General features: G+C 36.7%; 1 protein-coding gene and 1 long non-coding RNA gene across 2 annotated transcripts in view; both read right to left on the reverse strand.

The window, feature by feature from the left end:
- MORC3 (MORC family CW-type zinc finger 3) overlaps positions 1-17,610 on the reverse strand; it is a 39,241-nt gene that overhangs the window by 20,905 nt on the left and 726 nt on the right. The window contains exons 2-8 of the mRNA XM_061193955.1: positions 9,714-9,786; positions 7,848-7,980; positions 6,709-6,923; positions 6,026-6,173; positions 4,225-4,372; positions 1,657-1,785; positions 1,323-1,445 (exon numbers count right to left, since the gene is read on the reverse strand). Coding sequence (XP_061049938.1) covers positions 1,323-1,445; positions 1,657-1,785; positions 4,225-4,372; positions 6,026-6,173; positions 6,709-6,923; positions 7,848-7,980; positions 9,714-9,786 — 969 coding nt within the window. The remainder of the gene's footprint in view (positions 1-1,322; positions 1,446-1,656; positions 1,786-4,224; positions 4,373-6,025; positions 6,174-6,708; positions 6,924-7,847; positions 7,981-9,713; positions 9,787-17,610) is intronic.
- LOC133093864 (uncharacterized) lies at positions 10,811-17,601 on the reverse strand. The gene is made up of 3 exons (XR_009701330.1): positions 17,469-17,601; positions 17,007-17,047; positions 10,811-10,863 (listed from the first exon to the last, which is right to left on the reverse strand). It is a non-coding gene; the product is annotated as an uncharacterized LOC133093864 (long non-coding RNA).

Raw genomic sequence — 17,610 nt, forward strand, 5'->3', positions numbered from 1 at the left:
TGCAAATTTAACTGGGTTGGAAAAATGGATTATGTGCCTTAAGTCAAAACACTTGAGAAATAAGGCCTATTACCAAAAATACATTTCCAATTACCAGTGAAATTCAGAACTTTATAATTATACAGTATTTCTGGCAAAAATTACTATTCCAATTATAAATAAAACTTAGCATTTTAAATAAAAGTTATTGATACCTTGTATCATGGTTGTCATATTTCTGGATTTATTTTTCTAATTGAAATCAGTGGTTATAAAGAAGAGCCCAACAAAGTTCATTTACTTTTTTAAAAATTGAAATATAGTTGATTTACAATATTATATTAGTTTCAGATGTATGACACCGTGATTCAATATTTTTATATACTCCATTTAAAATTATAAGATATTGGCTATATTCCCTGTGCTGTACAATATATCCTTGTGGCTCACTTATTTTATACATAGTAGTTTGTACCTCTTAATCCCTTACCCCTATCTCCCCCTGCCACCCTGCCCCCACTGGTAACCACCAGTTTGTTCTCCGTGTCTGTGAGTTTGTTTCTGTTTTGTTACATTCATTCACTTGTTTTATTTTTTTGATTCCACATATAAGCGGTAACATACAGTACTTGTCTTTTCCTGACATATTATACTTCATTAAGCATACTATGTTCCAGGTCCATCCATGTTGTTGCAGAGAATTTAGAATGAAATAAAATGAATAGAAAATGAACATCATAGAATTGGAAAACAAAATATGCCTGGACTTAAAACCTTTAACAAAGCTGAATTTCAGAATTTATCACAAATTCTTAACACCCACCACACACACCAAAAAAATTTTCTGTGAAAACAGGTAAAGGATAAACAGATCAACATAGTGGGCAATGTTCACCATCCTAAATTGAATTCTACAACAATGGAAGTGGTTTAGGAGGAAAACTCTGATATATTCAGGAACTAACTCCAGAAAAGTAAATCACCTATCAGATACTATTTTTTAGGCTATTGAGTCAACAACTAATTAAAACCAATCAATTTTATTCTAGCATGAAAAAAATCAAGGATCCTTTTCCAAGTGTAGAGAAAATATCTGCACCTGTGCCTGAAGTCTAAGGCGAGTTACTTATTAGCCCCAATTCCCTCACCTGTAAAACAGAGATAAAATGTTCTGTCCTCAAATTAATATAAAAGTGTTCTAAGGTCAAGTGCCATACCAATGTTATTAAAAACATTGACACTTAAAAGTCATTAGGCAAAAAGCACATTATTTCACATCTGACCCGATAACATGTTATCCTAACTTTTATAAAAGATACAGACATTTTCAGATATAAACTTACCCTTAACTGACATCCAACTTTTTCATAAGCTTTGATGAGTCTATTTCTGTGATACATCATTATCCCATAATGATCTTTATTTCTGCAGTTGAATCCAAAAGTAATTCTCACAGTTTTATTAGTCTTAAATGTTAAGGAAAATTCTGAACACACCACCTCACTCCCTTTAAACCACCCTTCCTATTTCATTATTTATTGAGTCCAAAGGTGCAAAAAAGGGCAAAAGTTGGAGAGGATTAGACTCTATCAGGATAAAAGGAGAAAGGGGGAAGGGAAATACACTTGACTGATACCTATCTATATACAGCATCATAACAAGCAAAATAAAGGATACTAAAAATTTGGGTCGATAAATATCACGTTCAATGTAGGCAAGACTCTTCGAAACTAGCTGTGTCTTCACTTTCTGTCCACGCAAGATGATCTGCATTCGTGGCTTTAGATATAATATACTGCAGTAAGCCTGCAAAGACACACAATTATCTGTCCTTTCCAAATAATTACCTATGGATTTGTTCAACGTTACTTACGCATGTATTTAAAAAGAAAGCTACTGCCTTGCTTTGATAAAAGACGTATTAACTCTTCAATAAAATACTATAGACTATAAAGGTGTATTAGTTAATATCTGAATACTTTTTATTAAAAACAAGCTCAATATACTGTAGCCAGTAAAAATGACTTACAGAAAACAATCTACTGACCTACATAGATGTTAAGTGAAAAAAGTTAAAAAAACAGCATGTATAGTATCATTTCATTTTAATTTTAAAAAAATGTTTATGTGTACAAAAAGGACTGTTTTCTGACTCTCCTGTCAAAACTATATATTGCTATTATAATTTTAAAAGCATCAATAAATTTTATTTGGGCAAAAATAAGCAAAATCTAATATAAACAAAAGGGACTATTATAAGCTTGAAAAAGAAAAAAAATCATAAATAATGCACCAACATTTAAGCAGAGTAGACAAACAGCACTTTTTCCGTATGGAGCTGTAAATATCAGCAGTCATCTAAATGTGTTTTCAAGTCTTTTTTTTTTTTGGCCACGCTGAGGCTTGCGGGATCTTAGTTCCCTGACCAGGGACTGAACACGGGCCATGGCAGTGGAAGTGCCTAGTCCTAATCACTGGACCGCCAGGGAATTCCCTAAACGTGTTTTCAATTCTTAATACATGGAAGTTTAGATACCTTAGAATTGTGACCAAACTTTGCATCCTAAAACATGTTAAAATATGATCTCCTGTGCCTGCCTCCAAGCTATCAGCAATCTCTGAGGGAAATGAATTGAACAATTCAAGAAGGATATATGAAAAGTTCAACACAAAACTAAAATTTGAACATTTCTCTTTTTTTCCCTGACTCCTGATTTCAAAATTAGTGGTGTTTTGCCTGTTTATAAAATTCATTAATGATATTTTAAAACATTTTTTGCACGGTACACTAACATTATACCATCTGCTCTGGCTACCTCTGGATATTCTTGAGTTAAGATTTTCTTAACAACTAGGACATGCTTCACTAACACACTGGGATATATCAAGGAATAGTAATAGCTGCCATTGTAATTGCTAGAATCTCAGAAAAAATTACATAGTATACTTGTAAACGTCAAATGAATCCTTAGCTTGGGGTTATGAAATAATTTTAGCACAAAAAAAGGGAAAAGGGGAATTCCCTGGTGGTCCAGTGGTTAGGACCACTCTCCCTGGTCAGGGAACTAAGATCCCACATGCCGCAGCGCAGCCAAGAAAAACAAAAAGGAGGAGGAAAAAAAGGGAAAAGTTAGTATTATATGTCTTATCATAGTGACTAAGAAACTTAATATTCTTTGTTTTAATTTATTTATTTATTTTGGCTGCGTTGGGTCTTTGTTGCTGCGTGGGCTTTTGCCGGTTGCAGCGAGTGGGGGCTACTCTTTGTCGCGGTGCGCGGGCTTCTCATTGTGGTGGCTTCTCTTGTTGAGGAGCACGGGCTCTAGGCGTGCGGGCTCAGTAGCTGTGGCACGCGGGCTCTAGAGCGCAGGCTCAGTAGTTGTGGCGCATGTTCTTAGTTGCTCCGCGGCATGTGGGATCTTCCCGGACCAGGGCTCGAACCCGTGTCCCCTGCATTGGCAGGCAGATTCTTAACCACTGCGCCACCAGGGAAGCCCGAAACTTAATATTCTTATTATATCAACACTGTTATATTGAGATATTAATTCCTTCAATCTTAAAAACATTCTCATCTCTAAGGTCAAATCTCAAAGATATTTATCACAAAATTATATTAACGTGCATTATGTATAGGCTATACATAATTTATTGCTTTAGGGTATCAATAATGTGTGTGTGTGTTCTAGAGAATATTTTAAATTTTAAAAGACACACTCTGAATCTGGCATTTTGATTGAATCAATCAATATGGCCATCACATAAGGATTCATTTGACGTTTACAAGTATACTATGTAATTTTTTCTGAGATTCTAGCAATTACAATGGCAGCTATTACTATTCCTTGATATACCCCAGTGTGTTAGTGAAGTATGTCCTAGTTGTTAAGAAAATCTTAACTCAAGAATATCCAGAGGTAACCAGAGCAGATGGTATAATGTTAGTGTACCATGAAAAAAATGTTTTAAAATATCATTAATGAATTTTACAAACTGATTCTAGTATTCCCAATTCAAATAATTAACCACACAGTGAAAGAACTTTTACAAGCACTGTTAAGACCTGATGACTTCGCAATTAAAATCTTTTCTAAGCAAATAAAACAAGCAGTGTGCACAAGACAAATTTAATAAATTGGTTCATGTCTGAGATACTTAGAGATTTCTGGCAACATTTATAATACAAGTGGTTAACAATTTCCATTATTTGATGATTTTTCATTCCCAAAAAGAGAGCTGAATACATACCCTCAGAGAATAGTCACTCTCAGGGGCAATTTGGTCCATCCTTTCTTGCTTCTTGTACCCTTTCTTCCCTGCTGTCTCATCTAAATCTTCTGGAATTCTGATGTCATATTTATCCTTATCAAAATCAAACTCTGTTGCACTTTTGTAGCTGCAAAAATAATTTTTTTAAAAGAGCTAAATTTTAACTTCACCATAAGATAAGCAAGCAAATAACTTTTAGTTAGCAAAACAAAACACGAACATGTGGGAGTTAAGGTCAGAGGAGTTGGAGGGAGGGAGGGAGAAAGGAAATCCAGAAGGTACAGAAAAGAACTGTATTCATTCACACATTGCCATTGGGAATGTCAAATGATAGAGCCACATTCTGATAGTTTCTTAAGAAAATAAACATGCAACTACCATATGATGCAGCAATTACACTGCTGGGCATTTACCCCACAAAATGATGACCATACTCCCACAAAAACCTCTATGCACATATTTTATAGCAGGGGTCTCCAGCCCCCGGGCCTGTTAGGAACCCGGCCGCACAGCAGGAGGTGTAAAGCTTCACCTGCTGCTCCCCATCACTGCATTACTGCCTGAACCCCACCCCTCGACCCTGTGGAAAAACTGTCTTCCATGAAACCGGACCCTGATGACAAAAAGGTTGGGAACCCCTGTTTTATAGCTCTATTTGTAATAACTGAAACTTGTAAACAACCAGATTGGTAAACACACTGTGGTCCATCCATATAATGCAATTACCACTCAGCAAGTAAGAGGAAGCAAACGGACACACACAAGAACCTGGATGAATCTTCAAAAAATTATGCTGAATGAAAAAAGCTAATCCCAAAAGGTTTCACACGGTATGATTCCAGTTACAGAATATTCTTGAAATGACAAAGTTATAGAAATGGAGAACATGTTAGAGGTTGCCAGGGATTAAGGAAGGAGTGGGTGTGGATATAAAAGGGATCCTTGAGTTGATGAAATTGTCCTGTACCTTGACTGTATCAATGTCAGTATCAACAGTACTATTGTACTGTAGTGTTCCAAGATGTTATCATTGAGAGAAACTGGGTAAAGGGTACATGAGATTTCTTACAACTACATATGAATCTACAATTATCTCAAATTAAAAGTTGAAGAAAAAATGGTGGTGGGGATGGGAGGGGCAGGGAAGAAAGTAAGAAAAAGAAAATAAAAGAAAAAGGGAATACAGGTGGTCAGAAAAGCACAAGAATTAAAGGATTTTAGGATTATCACTATTTGTGCTTTATTCCCATGGTTCAACAGATCTTAGATCTCTCAATATCACACATTTACCCTAAATTTTAAAACTTTATTTGCAAAGGATTTTATCCTCACAAAGATTTAGCAACACAGAAGTCTCATTTATATTATTTTTCTCAACAGATGCTAAATTGTGCTTAGCTTTATGTAATTAACCAAACAGACAAAGATTTCTCTAACTTACTCTAGTTGGGACTTGTTGGCTGGGCTTTTCGTTTCATTTCATTTTTTTTTTTTTTTGAGGAGAGGGATGGTATAACCAAGAGCGAAAATAGAGTGCTACGGATACAGAATGGCAGGGCTAGGACATTTATTTTTAGTGATATGAAATTATCTCAAATTGAAGCCAAAGTAGCCTCAATAAAATACCCTTGGAAAAGGTAAATCATTAACTATGCCATAAAATGAGGACCTTCCAATATATTTGCACTCTGTGTAACAAAGCATGAATGTAATGAAATTATTCCCGCACATGCACTTTACTTCCCAAATGGTGAACAACTAGCTGAGGTCTACCGTTTACCTTCTGAGATTCCAAATGATGATCCTCGTCCCCTTCTTACCCATGATAGCATCAAGTTCTGCCAGTAATTTCTGTTCCGTAGAAAATAGAGAATGTTCCAGAATTGCAGCAAGACTCGCTTTTGATTCTGTTAAATTAATTATCTGTCGTATATCCTAAGTTAAAGACTTAGACCAACGATGTATTTTTCACAATTACAATATGGAAACCAACTCAAACTAACTGAAAAACCATTTCCTAAATTATTTTCTAAATTTTAAAATGATAGTGTGATTTCAAATGAACACCAAGAAGGATAAGTATGCAGAAGTTTATTATTATTCCTACTTTAATTATTTCCAATATTTGAATGTTTATACAGAAGACATTTTCCTAAGGATATCTTGCTTTTCATGGTTTTTGGTGAAAATTTCAAGCCAGATCATAAGCTTATCAGACCACAAAAAGACTAAAATAAAGAAGCTTAACATAAAATGCAATCGCCTTATGCTAAGGATTTCCATGACACAATTCCAACAGAGAACACAAAGGGACAAACATTTAGCCCAGATGTAGAGTAGAGGCAGTGGATAGGAACAAGAGCTAGAATGAACAAGAGCTAAACAAGAATCTGGAGGAGGGCAGAAGGATGGAATGGTTCAGATTATTTCTTCATAGTTTCAACTTCAAAATCAAAAGGATATGGTCTTTGTTGAATGCCACTATTGGGACAACAACATGTTCTGCTTTTATGACTTCCAAGTAGGTCTGAGACAAGAAGCCCACGCTCATGCTTTCTCCATTTCTGGTAAAAACCATTGCATCTTTACCCAAACGCATAGAACCTGACTTGAAGCCATTCCCATACAATCCAACTGGGACGTGACCATTCATGGTGACTTTGTCACTGAAGCCAAAGCTAAAAAGAAAAAAAAATTTAGTAAGTATGTATAATCTTCATTTATTTTAATTAAAAAACTGTAATACCAAGTAAAGTGCCTAAGTTTGAATGTTAGCCTCATCCTTCCTTGCTGTATAATCTTGGGCAAATTACTTTTAATCTGTATTGATGTGTTTCCCTATCTCTGAAACAAAGGAAACCAAATCCACATTATAGGGATGTAAAGATTACACATACTAAAACAGGAGCTCATTGCCTGGCACATCCTAGCTAAATGGCTGAATTATAATTTAGGCTCCAGGGACCTTGAGATTTCACCCCATGAAATCTCTTCCTCTAAGTGTGAATGATTCTCTTGCTCTCAGCAAGCCTGTCGTACTGTGATTATTGATCGGGTGAACCTGCCTTTTTTATCAATGTAAGGAGTATTTGAGAGACAGTAGAAAGGCCTCTGAGGCAAATCCTCCCTCTACCTCATACCTGTACTATGTATCTTAGCTTCTATTTCAGGCACTTTTGGCTTCATCCTGACATCCTATTCTGTGACCCGAGCCCAAGCCCTTACGACTATGCTACTTCCTCATCCTCTGTGTCACTTTAAAATTACCAGTCCCCATTCCCCAAAGTGGTAAGTTTTATTGGAAACAGTAGCTAAAACTATTTCCACTAAAGCACAAATAACTGATGTCAATGTGCTACAACTCTAAAGGAATGGTGGAATTTTAGATAAGTCAGACATGGGGAGCGGGTGATGAGAATGGCAGGGACTGCTTAATAAGCTAACAGTAGTAGAAAATGACGGACGACTTAAGAGAATAGAGCACACTGTGGGTATAGCATTTCATGTTTAAAAAACAAAAACTACAGGCTCTAAGTATGACACATGAAACACCTGAACCAGGTAAAAGCAATGATTTTAAGGAGTGTGACACTTTTACATACCTCAGCATTTTATGTAATTTGTCTGAAGTCATACCATTCCCATTATCAGTAAATGTCAGGCATATATGGTCATTTATCACTGTTTTGTCAATCCATATCTGTTTAGCATTCACATCAGGATCGTAAGCATTATCTGAGAAATGAAAGTTTTGCGAAATTTTGATTTTGCATTTTAAAGAAGAGCAATTAGTTCAGAACAACACTTTGACAAGCAACAGAATATATTTTAAGGAAATTTAAAAGCTGAAATGTTTCGGAACTCCTAAGATTTGACCATTTGAAATTAAACTGTACTATGCTATATACTGTTCATTGACTATTACAGAATTAACTCTATCTAAAGCCCTCCATTTGTTATATAGAGAGCAGAGACTGGTACCCACTACACTGAAAAGGTGTAAAGCCAGAAGAATCACTGCACTGAAGAGATGATCAAGACAGGAAGGTCTTCTTCTGCCCAAAGAACTAGCCTAGCTATCACAAGGGAAACTGAGAGCTGCGTGTCAACAGCACTGCAAGTTAACATGGAAGGTCCACAACAGTTACTGAATAAATGAGAAAGCAGTATGCTAACCTATACACACAGATGAAGGTTTACTTCTACACAGTTCTTCAAATTGTAGCCCTTTTCAATCTAACAGAAGTTTCTGGTGGCTGGTACATTTTTCTCATCTCTGTACACCTCACCGTTTAACACCCTTGCCTAGCATACTTGTTTCTCTCAGAATAGGTAAGTATGAGGAATATATCAAAGAAAAATAAAAAAATTTTCAACAGTAGTAATAATAAAATCAACTTGTGAACTATCTAAGATCTATCAGAATATCCCTAACTGACTAAAAATACTTTTGAGGTATATTTTGAAGTCTTCATTATAATATAAATAATGGTTCTCAAACTATCTTTCCGTAAGCCTTCAATTAAAATCAAATAATCTTTTTCATCAACCACCTTAGCTTCATAAAAAAACTTAAAAATTCGATACACCACAAAGAGCACCATGACTTTCAGTTGCCCTAACCCAAAGCCAGAGAAGCACTATGTATGAACAACCCCAGGCTACGTAGCCCCTCCGGGTTGCCATGAAAAAGAATGACCGTGAATAGTTGCAAAGTTATCTCATTTGCACTTCAGAGTCTACATCGGAACAGCACATGTTAGCTGAGAGACTCTGGAAAATCTAACTTCACCAAAGAAAAGAAGGGTTCTCAAATTTTCTTTCTTTTCTTTTCCTTGCACATCCAACATAGGACTCTTTCTTGATAATGAATCTAAAGTATATCTAAGAATTCCCAAGAATTCATGTGCATTAATTTTACCAAGAAAAAAAAAACATGACCCATAATGCAAATCTGAACACAACCTTGCCTCTTTTCTCATGTTCATTAAAACACTTTTAAATATAATCCTATACCTTGATCATTCTATCTATTGGAAAAACCAAGAATTTATTATCACAAATCTAATATAATACTCCTAGTTACTAACACCAGAAAAATGAATCCACTGCTATATTTTCCGACTATTAAAAAAAAAACCATAATTCTCACTTTTTGGCAATAGACGTATTTCTTTTATAATGGACTAAAAATATTTTCAACATACATGCTTTAGGAACTTTGCAAATTAAAGTACTTTGATAGTAATATAGGGAAATACTCTGACAACTGTATAGGGAAGGCTGAGCAGTGATTAATTTGACATCAGTTTGAATAGTTGTTATGCTAGGTAACCTTTACCAATGTTATTGCTGAGATACATTTTGGTTTTTTTTAAAAGCACATCTGCATACTATTTTTCAATAAAAAGCTTTTTAGAACTTCAATTGCAAGCAACAGATTATATACGAAACACCAATTTACTTACCTATTAATTCAGCAACCGCACTAAATGGCCAAGTGTGACTAGTAGAATTTGTATGTAAAAACTTCGGGCAAAGCTGAAATAAACCAATGATTCATGTAAATTAATTAAGGTCTTACTTTTGAGAACAGACGCCAAAATAATTTTCTGTCCCAGTATTAAGAGAGACCAAGCAAGAATGACTTAGCTGCTTGTGTCAGGATATACCTGGAAGACATAACCCGGAAAATGAGATTCCTGGAAGATAAGGCTGTAAATCAACTAAATAGTTTCTCATCAAGTTGTGCTGCAAAACCCTTGCCTCCTTGTGTAGACCAATCCAGAGCCATATCATAAAGTGCCCAATCCCAAAGCTATCCACCCTACCAAGACCTACCTCAAAATTACCATGAGATAAAACTAAGACTTTGTCAAATGGGTGTTTTCTCCTTTAGTGCATTAAGCTTAATAAACTTAGCTTTGCTTATTAATCAACAGGCTTTTCTCATGGTCTCTCCAAGTTCATTATATCAACAGTTGAACTTGCAGCACTGGAGCAGTATACATCTATAAATCCTTCAAACAATGTCAAATAACAGTTCAAATGCAACAAACCTTCTTGACCTCCAGAGATTTTATGTCTGATTCATGGTAATACAGTATGGAAGAGTATGTTAATCAACCTCATGCTATAGGGAACTCTCTCAATTCCTGAATAGTGCAGATATCAAATGCCTAAAAATGTACAAATGGTTTAAAAAGGCTGAGGCTTGGAAATTTCAATATGCAGAGTATTTCCATGAAATGAGGACTTTTTTGTGTTCATTTTGAACAGATTATCTCATATTTAAGGGGGGAAAAAAGAGGCACTTTAAGTGTTTCATGTGAAGAGCCCTAGAAATATGATTAGATTATAAATCCAACCAGCTGCATTTACAGTGTTCAGCTGCTGCCACAAGGTGTCAGAAAGAGGTCTACTTTTCCTCTCTCCACCCTCGATTTTAGACAATCCCCAAGCATTTGTTTACTATCAGGTTAAAGTACACATGTGAGAAATGGTATTCTGTAGAGGAGTGGTCTTCAAACTGGACCATATGTAATTCAGACCTTCTATGGCATACCTTCTATAGCATACATCCACGTAATAATGGAGTATAAGGAATTCCCCAACTTCCTAAAACAAGAGTTTTTATAAAGAAAATTAATTTCCAGGCCTTCATCTTCTACAAGAAACCTTTTGTCAAATTAGTCTACCTGAGTCCTGTCCCAGGCCCTCCCCTTGCACAATCATCAGTCCTCCATTTATAAAAGAATACATAGTGTACTCCTCACCCATTCTAAATCTTACTATGGGGCATGGCTTTGGGGTGTAAAGCCTCTGGCTACCAAAGGAGAAAACGATTAATCAACACCAGAAATCCTTAGAATAGTTTCTGTCTTTGCTCTCTATTTTATGAATTTGTTAGGTGTGAAGTCTGGAGTTAGAAATTAGGTATTTTGGCCCACGTTGTAATACTTTGATTTTAGATGTATGGCAGACTGTGGGCAGACTGTCAACTTACTTTTAATGACTTCATCCTATATACCAACTCCAGACTGACATGGTACACATTGTTCTTGAGTAAGAGTCCCGGGGGAACAAAGCAAAGAAGGCATCAGTAAGAAAAGATAAATGCTAAACAGTGGCTTTTTGGGTATTTAAACAAAAGCATTATTTTCAACTACTCTTAATTCTCATCTCTAGAACATGTCATCAGCTGGAAAGAAAAACACCCTTCAACAGCCAACACACACACACACACACACACACACACACACACACACACACACGACATGGACTGTGGAGTATCTTTAACTAGATGTGTGATCCTGGGTAAGCAACTTAACCCTCTGTGCCTCAACTTTTATCATCTGTGAAAATGAGGATGATAATAATATCAGCTTACTAAGACATTAAGAGAATTAAAAAACTTAATATTTGTAAATGCTTAGAAGAAAACCTGGGACATAATAAGCATTATAAGTTTATGTTTTTTTAAAAAAGTAAGTATACCTCTAAAGGCACAACCGAGCTCATATATAAATAAAGAAAATCCTCATGGGCCTCAAGTAAAGAAGGAATTAAAAACTAAAATAAAATTTGAAAATGGGAATTAGAGTGGGGTGCTTAACTGGAATACAAAGGTTTCGATTTTAATGGTGACTCAGGGATAGGAGACATGGCAGAAGAGAAGCACACACTTGAAGTAACTGCCCCCTCTTACCTCCTCAGTAAAAAAGGGGGTGGGGGGAATATGCCCAATGGGAAGCTTTCTGTTTTGGTCTGGACTCTAGGTTAAAAAAAAAAAAAAGTGTAACATGAAATTCTGTAAAGAGGCATGCCTTCACTTGGGTTAAGCATTTCCATTTATATAACCTGCAGAACCACTGTGGAGACACAGCCTCAATCAGACTGCATAGGATTCTCCCAGAGACATTATTTGGGGAATATTTGAGTACACAATCTAAAATAACATTTAAGGAAACAATCCACCAGGAGAAAATATTAGCAGACAAGACACAGTAGTATTAGACATCGCCCCCCAACACTAGGTAAAAGAAATATCAGCCTATAAAACAGGAATACCCTGAAATAACTAGACATTTAAAAAGTAATCCTCCCCTCCAAAAAACACACAAAAATGAGACACAATGAAGACCACACAGATCTTTTAAAGAATCAACAGAGGGACTTCGGACTTCCCTGGTGGCGCAGCGGTTAAGAATCCGCCTGCCAATGCAGGGGACACGGGTTCGAGCCCTGGTCCGGGAAGATCCCACATGCCACGGAGCAACTAAGCCCGTGCACCACAACTACTGAGCCCACGAGCCACAACTACTGAAGCCCACACGCCCAGAGCCCGTGCTCTACAACAAGAGAAGCCACCGCAATGAGAAGCCCACGCACAGCAACGAAGAGTGGCCCCTGCTCACCACAACTAGAGAAAGCCCGCATGCAGCAACGAAGACCCAACGCAGCCAAAAATAAATAAATAAATAATATATATATAAAAAAAATCAATAGAACTTTCAGAGTCAACAAACAGTCACAAATTTTAAAAAATCATTTAAATATAAGATGGAAGCCTGAACACATGGACAGTGTTTACCTCTGCTGCCTCCCGAAGCCACTCTATAACGAAGGGAAAAAAGGGGCATAAACCCAGAAGAACAAAAAGAATCAAAGAAGTGATTACTAATAGCAAACAAAATAGTCAGTAGTTTGCAAACTGGAAAGCACAGACTAATGACAACTGATTTAATAGCCTGGAAAAAGCTAAATCCGAAGCCTGTAGGAGATGAGAAAACCAACCAGAAGCAGGTCAGGAACCTTGGCAACCCCAGAAAGTCTTAGAAATTAGACTTTGTACCTTTGAAGTAAAAGATACTAGAAGTTGTATGAAAACAAGATAGGTTGAAAGTCTTTAAAAGAAGAAAGATTCCCCAGCTCCTTCTTTTACCCTGAGCAGCCCTTCAACTACCCTCAGCAAACCACGTAAGGCTGGAGGTCTGTTCTCTGGAGAAACTGACGGCGGCGGGCTCAGACAATCAAAAGCAGGTGGGTTAAAAGCAGGTCAGCAAATAGACCAGAAATAAACCCTCTCATATATGGTCAAATGATTTTCCACAAGGGTATAAAGACCATTTAATGAGGAAAGGACAGTTTTTTCAACAAATAGTGCTGGGAAAACTGGATATCCATAAAAAGAATGAAGTTGTACCCTTACCCTATACCATAAACAAAAATTAACTCAAAATGGATCAAAGAGCTGAAACCATAAAATTCTTAGAAGAAAACATAGGGGAAACCTTTTATGACATTGGACTTGGCAATGATTTCTTGAAATCACCAAAATTTAAAACTTCTGTACATCAAAGCAGTGGTCCCCAACCTTTTTGGCACCAGGGACCAGTTTCCTGGAAGACAATTTTTCCACGGACTGGGAAGGGGGGGCGATGGAGAAATGGTTCAGGCGGTAATGCAAGCGATGGGGAGCGGCAGATGAAGCTTCACTCGCTTGCCCGCCTCTCACCTCCTGCTGTGCGGCCCAACTCCTAGCGGGCCGTGGACCACTGCATCAAAGGACACAATCTACAGAGTGAAAAGGCAACCTACAGGATGGGGGGAAAAAATCTGCAAATCAAGTACCTGACGAAGGGTTAATATGTAGAATTTACAAAGAACTCCTACAACTCAACAAGAAGACGACTACAAACAGATTAAACAATGGGCAAAGGACTCAGATAGCTATTTCTCCAAAGATGCTCAACGTCTCTAATCATTAGGGAAATGAAAATCAAAACTACAAGGAGATACCGCCTCACACTCAAAGGGTTGGGTATTGTTAAAAATCAAAACAAAAAACACAACAACAAAAGCAGAACGTAAGTGTTGGGGAGGCCGTGGAGGAACTGGAACTCGTGCACACCCTTCGAGGGAATATAAAATGGTGCAGCCACCGTAGAAAACAATATAGAGGGGCCTCAAAAAATTAAATATACATTTGCCATAGGATCCAGCAATTCTAATTCTGGGTATATACTGAAAAGGACTGAAAGCAGGGTTCTTTTTTTTCCTCCTTAATTGAAGTATAGCTGATTTACAATGTTGTGATAGTTTCAGGTGTACACCCAAGCGATTCCATTATACATACATACATACATATATACACACACAAAGATATGTGTGTGTCTGCGTGTGTCTGCGTGTGTATACATACATATATATATATATATGTATATATACACGCACGCATACACACATACTTTTTCCAGATTCTTTTCCAGTATAGGTTATTACAAGACATTGAATATACTTCCCTGTGCTATACAGTAGGTCCTTACTGTTTTTTATTTTGTATAAAATTTATCTATTTTGTATATAGTAGTGAAAGCAGGGGCTTCAAGAGACATCTGCACACCCATGTTCACAGTAGCATTATTCATAATAGCCAAAAGCGGAAGCAACACAAATGTCCATCGATGGATGAATGAATAAACAAAATGTGGTACATTCATAGAGCGGAATATCATTCAGCCTTAAAAAGGAAGGAAAATTTGATACATGCTACAACATGCATGAACCTTGAGGACATTATGCTAAGAGGAACAAGCCAATCACAAAAAGACAAATAATGTATGATTCCACTTATATAATGTACCTAGAGTAGTCAAATTCACAGAAGGTAAAACGGCCAGGAGCTGGTGGAAGGGGGAACGAAGGGTTATTTTTTAATGGGTACAAAGTTTTAGTTTTGCAAGATGAAGAATTCTGGAGATTGGTTGTACAACAATGTGAAAGTACTTAACGTACTGAGTTGCACGCTCAAAAATAGTTAAGATGGTAAATTTTATGTTATGTGTATTTTACTACAATAGTAAACAAATGAAAACCAAATCTGCAAACTGAACAATGGGATACTCCTATCTCCTTTTCCCTGCTTCAGAAGAGCTAGCAGCCAGGATTATATAAGCCATGGCAGGAGACTAGATGTAGAATTCCTCTCTGGAAAACGGAATGATTTCTAAAATTTCTATCTGGTTCTTTTACAATTGTGCCAGGCCATTCTGGATAGCTTTTTCTAACCCTCACTTGAAAAAAAATTATTTTACAAGTTTTCAAAGTTATTTTAAAGATACTTACTTTATGGTCTAACACTTCCATTCTTTAGGGTCACCAGATACTGACAGAGAGTGCTCCAACAACACTGCTGTTTCCTTCTACCTGATCACCCAACACTGAAGCCCACCAAAGGACTAGCTCTACTCGGGTATGAACATCCATTTTTTTAGTGTCTCACTTGGAGATAGAAGTAGAAGGCTGACCATCTCCAGACATTTGAGAATGTGTAAAATTAGAATAAAAAACACACAGTAAAAAGAATGTAAAGAAATGAGAGGCAATGCAGTAAGCAAAAGAAAACTTCAAAAATACTATGATTAATAGACCCAGAGATAAGAACAAATATTTTGTTGAGAAAGATTTTTAAAAGCTATTCAGAGAATAAGACAGTGTTTATAATAATTAAATATATGGTAAGAGAAAGGAAGGAGAAGAAACAGAGGAAATCTCCCAGATAGAAAAAGCAATGGGAAGGAAAACAGGAGACAAAAGAAAACAGAAAAATAAAGGGAAAACTGTCACCAAATAAATGAGAAAATTTTCCATATATTATGGACTTGAGTTTCCAGTCTAAGTACCAGTACAATGCACAGGACTCTATTGAACAATAAAGCATGCCTTTAAAATTCTAAAAAGAAATAATTTCTAATCTAGAATTACAAACCCAGCCAAATTATATGTAAAGAGCAAGGGTAGCAAAAACATATTTCCAAGAAAAGACATAAATTTTCTTCCCATGTACTCTGTTCTCAAGAAGCTACACCTGTTTTTGGAAAAATGGATAGGCTTCACTGCTAACAGTAAAAAAAAAAAAAAAAAAAACAGCAAATATTTACTGAGTATTTATGGCATGCACAGGACCTTTATAAGACTTTTACAGGTACTGGCTCATTTAAACCAACTTTCCAGTGGGTAAGATTATTATTCCCACTCTTCAGGTCACATATACAGTTATCAGTCAGGATTTGAACCCAGGCATGTGAGCTCCAGAACCAATGCTCTAAATCACAAAATGGTATTAGCATTTGAGAGCTATACCAAAGGAATAAGCAAGCGTTTATTCCAATGAAACTTCATATATGGGAAGTGAAATGTCTATTTCACATAATTTTCAGGTTACGAAATATTATTCTTTTATCTTTTTTCCCCCAACCATTTAAGGATCGTGTGCCATACAAAAACAGGTGGCAGGCTGGATTTGGCCCATAAACTGCAGTTTGCCAACTCCTGTCCTAAAGCAAAAGACCAGTGGAAATACACTCCAGAAGCTGCAGATGGGAGATTTCTGTCAATGAGGTTCCAAACGGCCCATTATTACCCACAAAAGAAAGATTTAGCACATGGACAGCTGCTACACCCAGAGAGCCAGCTAACAACAATGCCAGTCTCTCAAGACTGTTTGACCCTTATATGTGCTCCCTCTGTCTTCTCAATCTTGAAGAGACAGAGATAGCAACTTGGGAGGAGCTGGGGAATGGGGAAGAGAATCAAAGTGCAGAAATAGCAAGAAAAAACAAAACAAAACAAACACCCAGTTCACTCCTTTTTCTCACCACAGTTTTCTGGGCCAGAATTTGGCCCAATATGAGGGGAAAGAGCAGGGCTTTAAAATGAATAAGAGCTTTTAAAGTAGTTAAGGTCTGACTTAACTGTACCTGAGGCTAATTGGAAAGCATCAGAATCTGTCCAGATTCACCTAGGCGAATTAGTAAACAATGTTTAAAGCCAGTGGTAAGAAAGAGTAAAGTTCCTCTCTGTCTTCCATCTACTAAATACTATCTCATTCAATAAACCAGTTAGGTAACCAAAGAGCCTTTATTCCGAATATGTAAAGAACACTCATAAATCAATAAAAATACCCCTCAAAAGAAAAAGAAAATAGAAAAATGGGCAAAGGGTATGAAGTTTTTTTTTCTTTTTTAAATCCCAAACCAAAAAGGGTGAAATGTGACAAACTTTCAACTTCACAGTCAAGTAAATGTAAAGTAAGCACAAGATACCATTTCACACTCATCAGGAAAAACGTTAAAGTCTAAAGATACCAGGTGTTGGCAGGAATCTGGCTAAATGGATCCAAGTCAATGGGCAAAATACCATTTTAAAAGCAATGGTATTACCATTCGAATAATGAGACTGCTGCAGCCATTCTTTGGCCAGCACCAACACCCTCCAGAGAAGAGGTACATTTTTGCATAACAACGCCAACTTTTTAAGGAGAATCATGTACGGAGGCCACGCCCACACCTTAGGCTGTGAAAT

Source organism: Eubalaena glacialis, chromosome 6 (genome assembly GCF_028564815.1).
Source record: "Eubalaena glacialis isolate mEubGla1 chromosome 6, mEubGla1.1.hap2.+ XY, whole genome shotgun sequence".
Lineage (NCBI taxonomy): Eukaryota > Metazoa > Chordata > Mammalia > Artiodactyla > Balaenidae > Eubalaena > Eubalaena glacialis.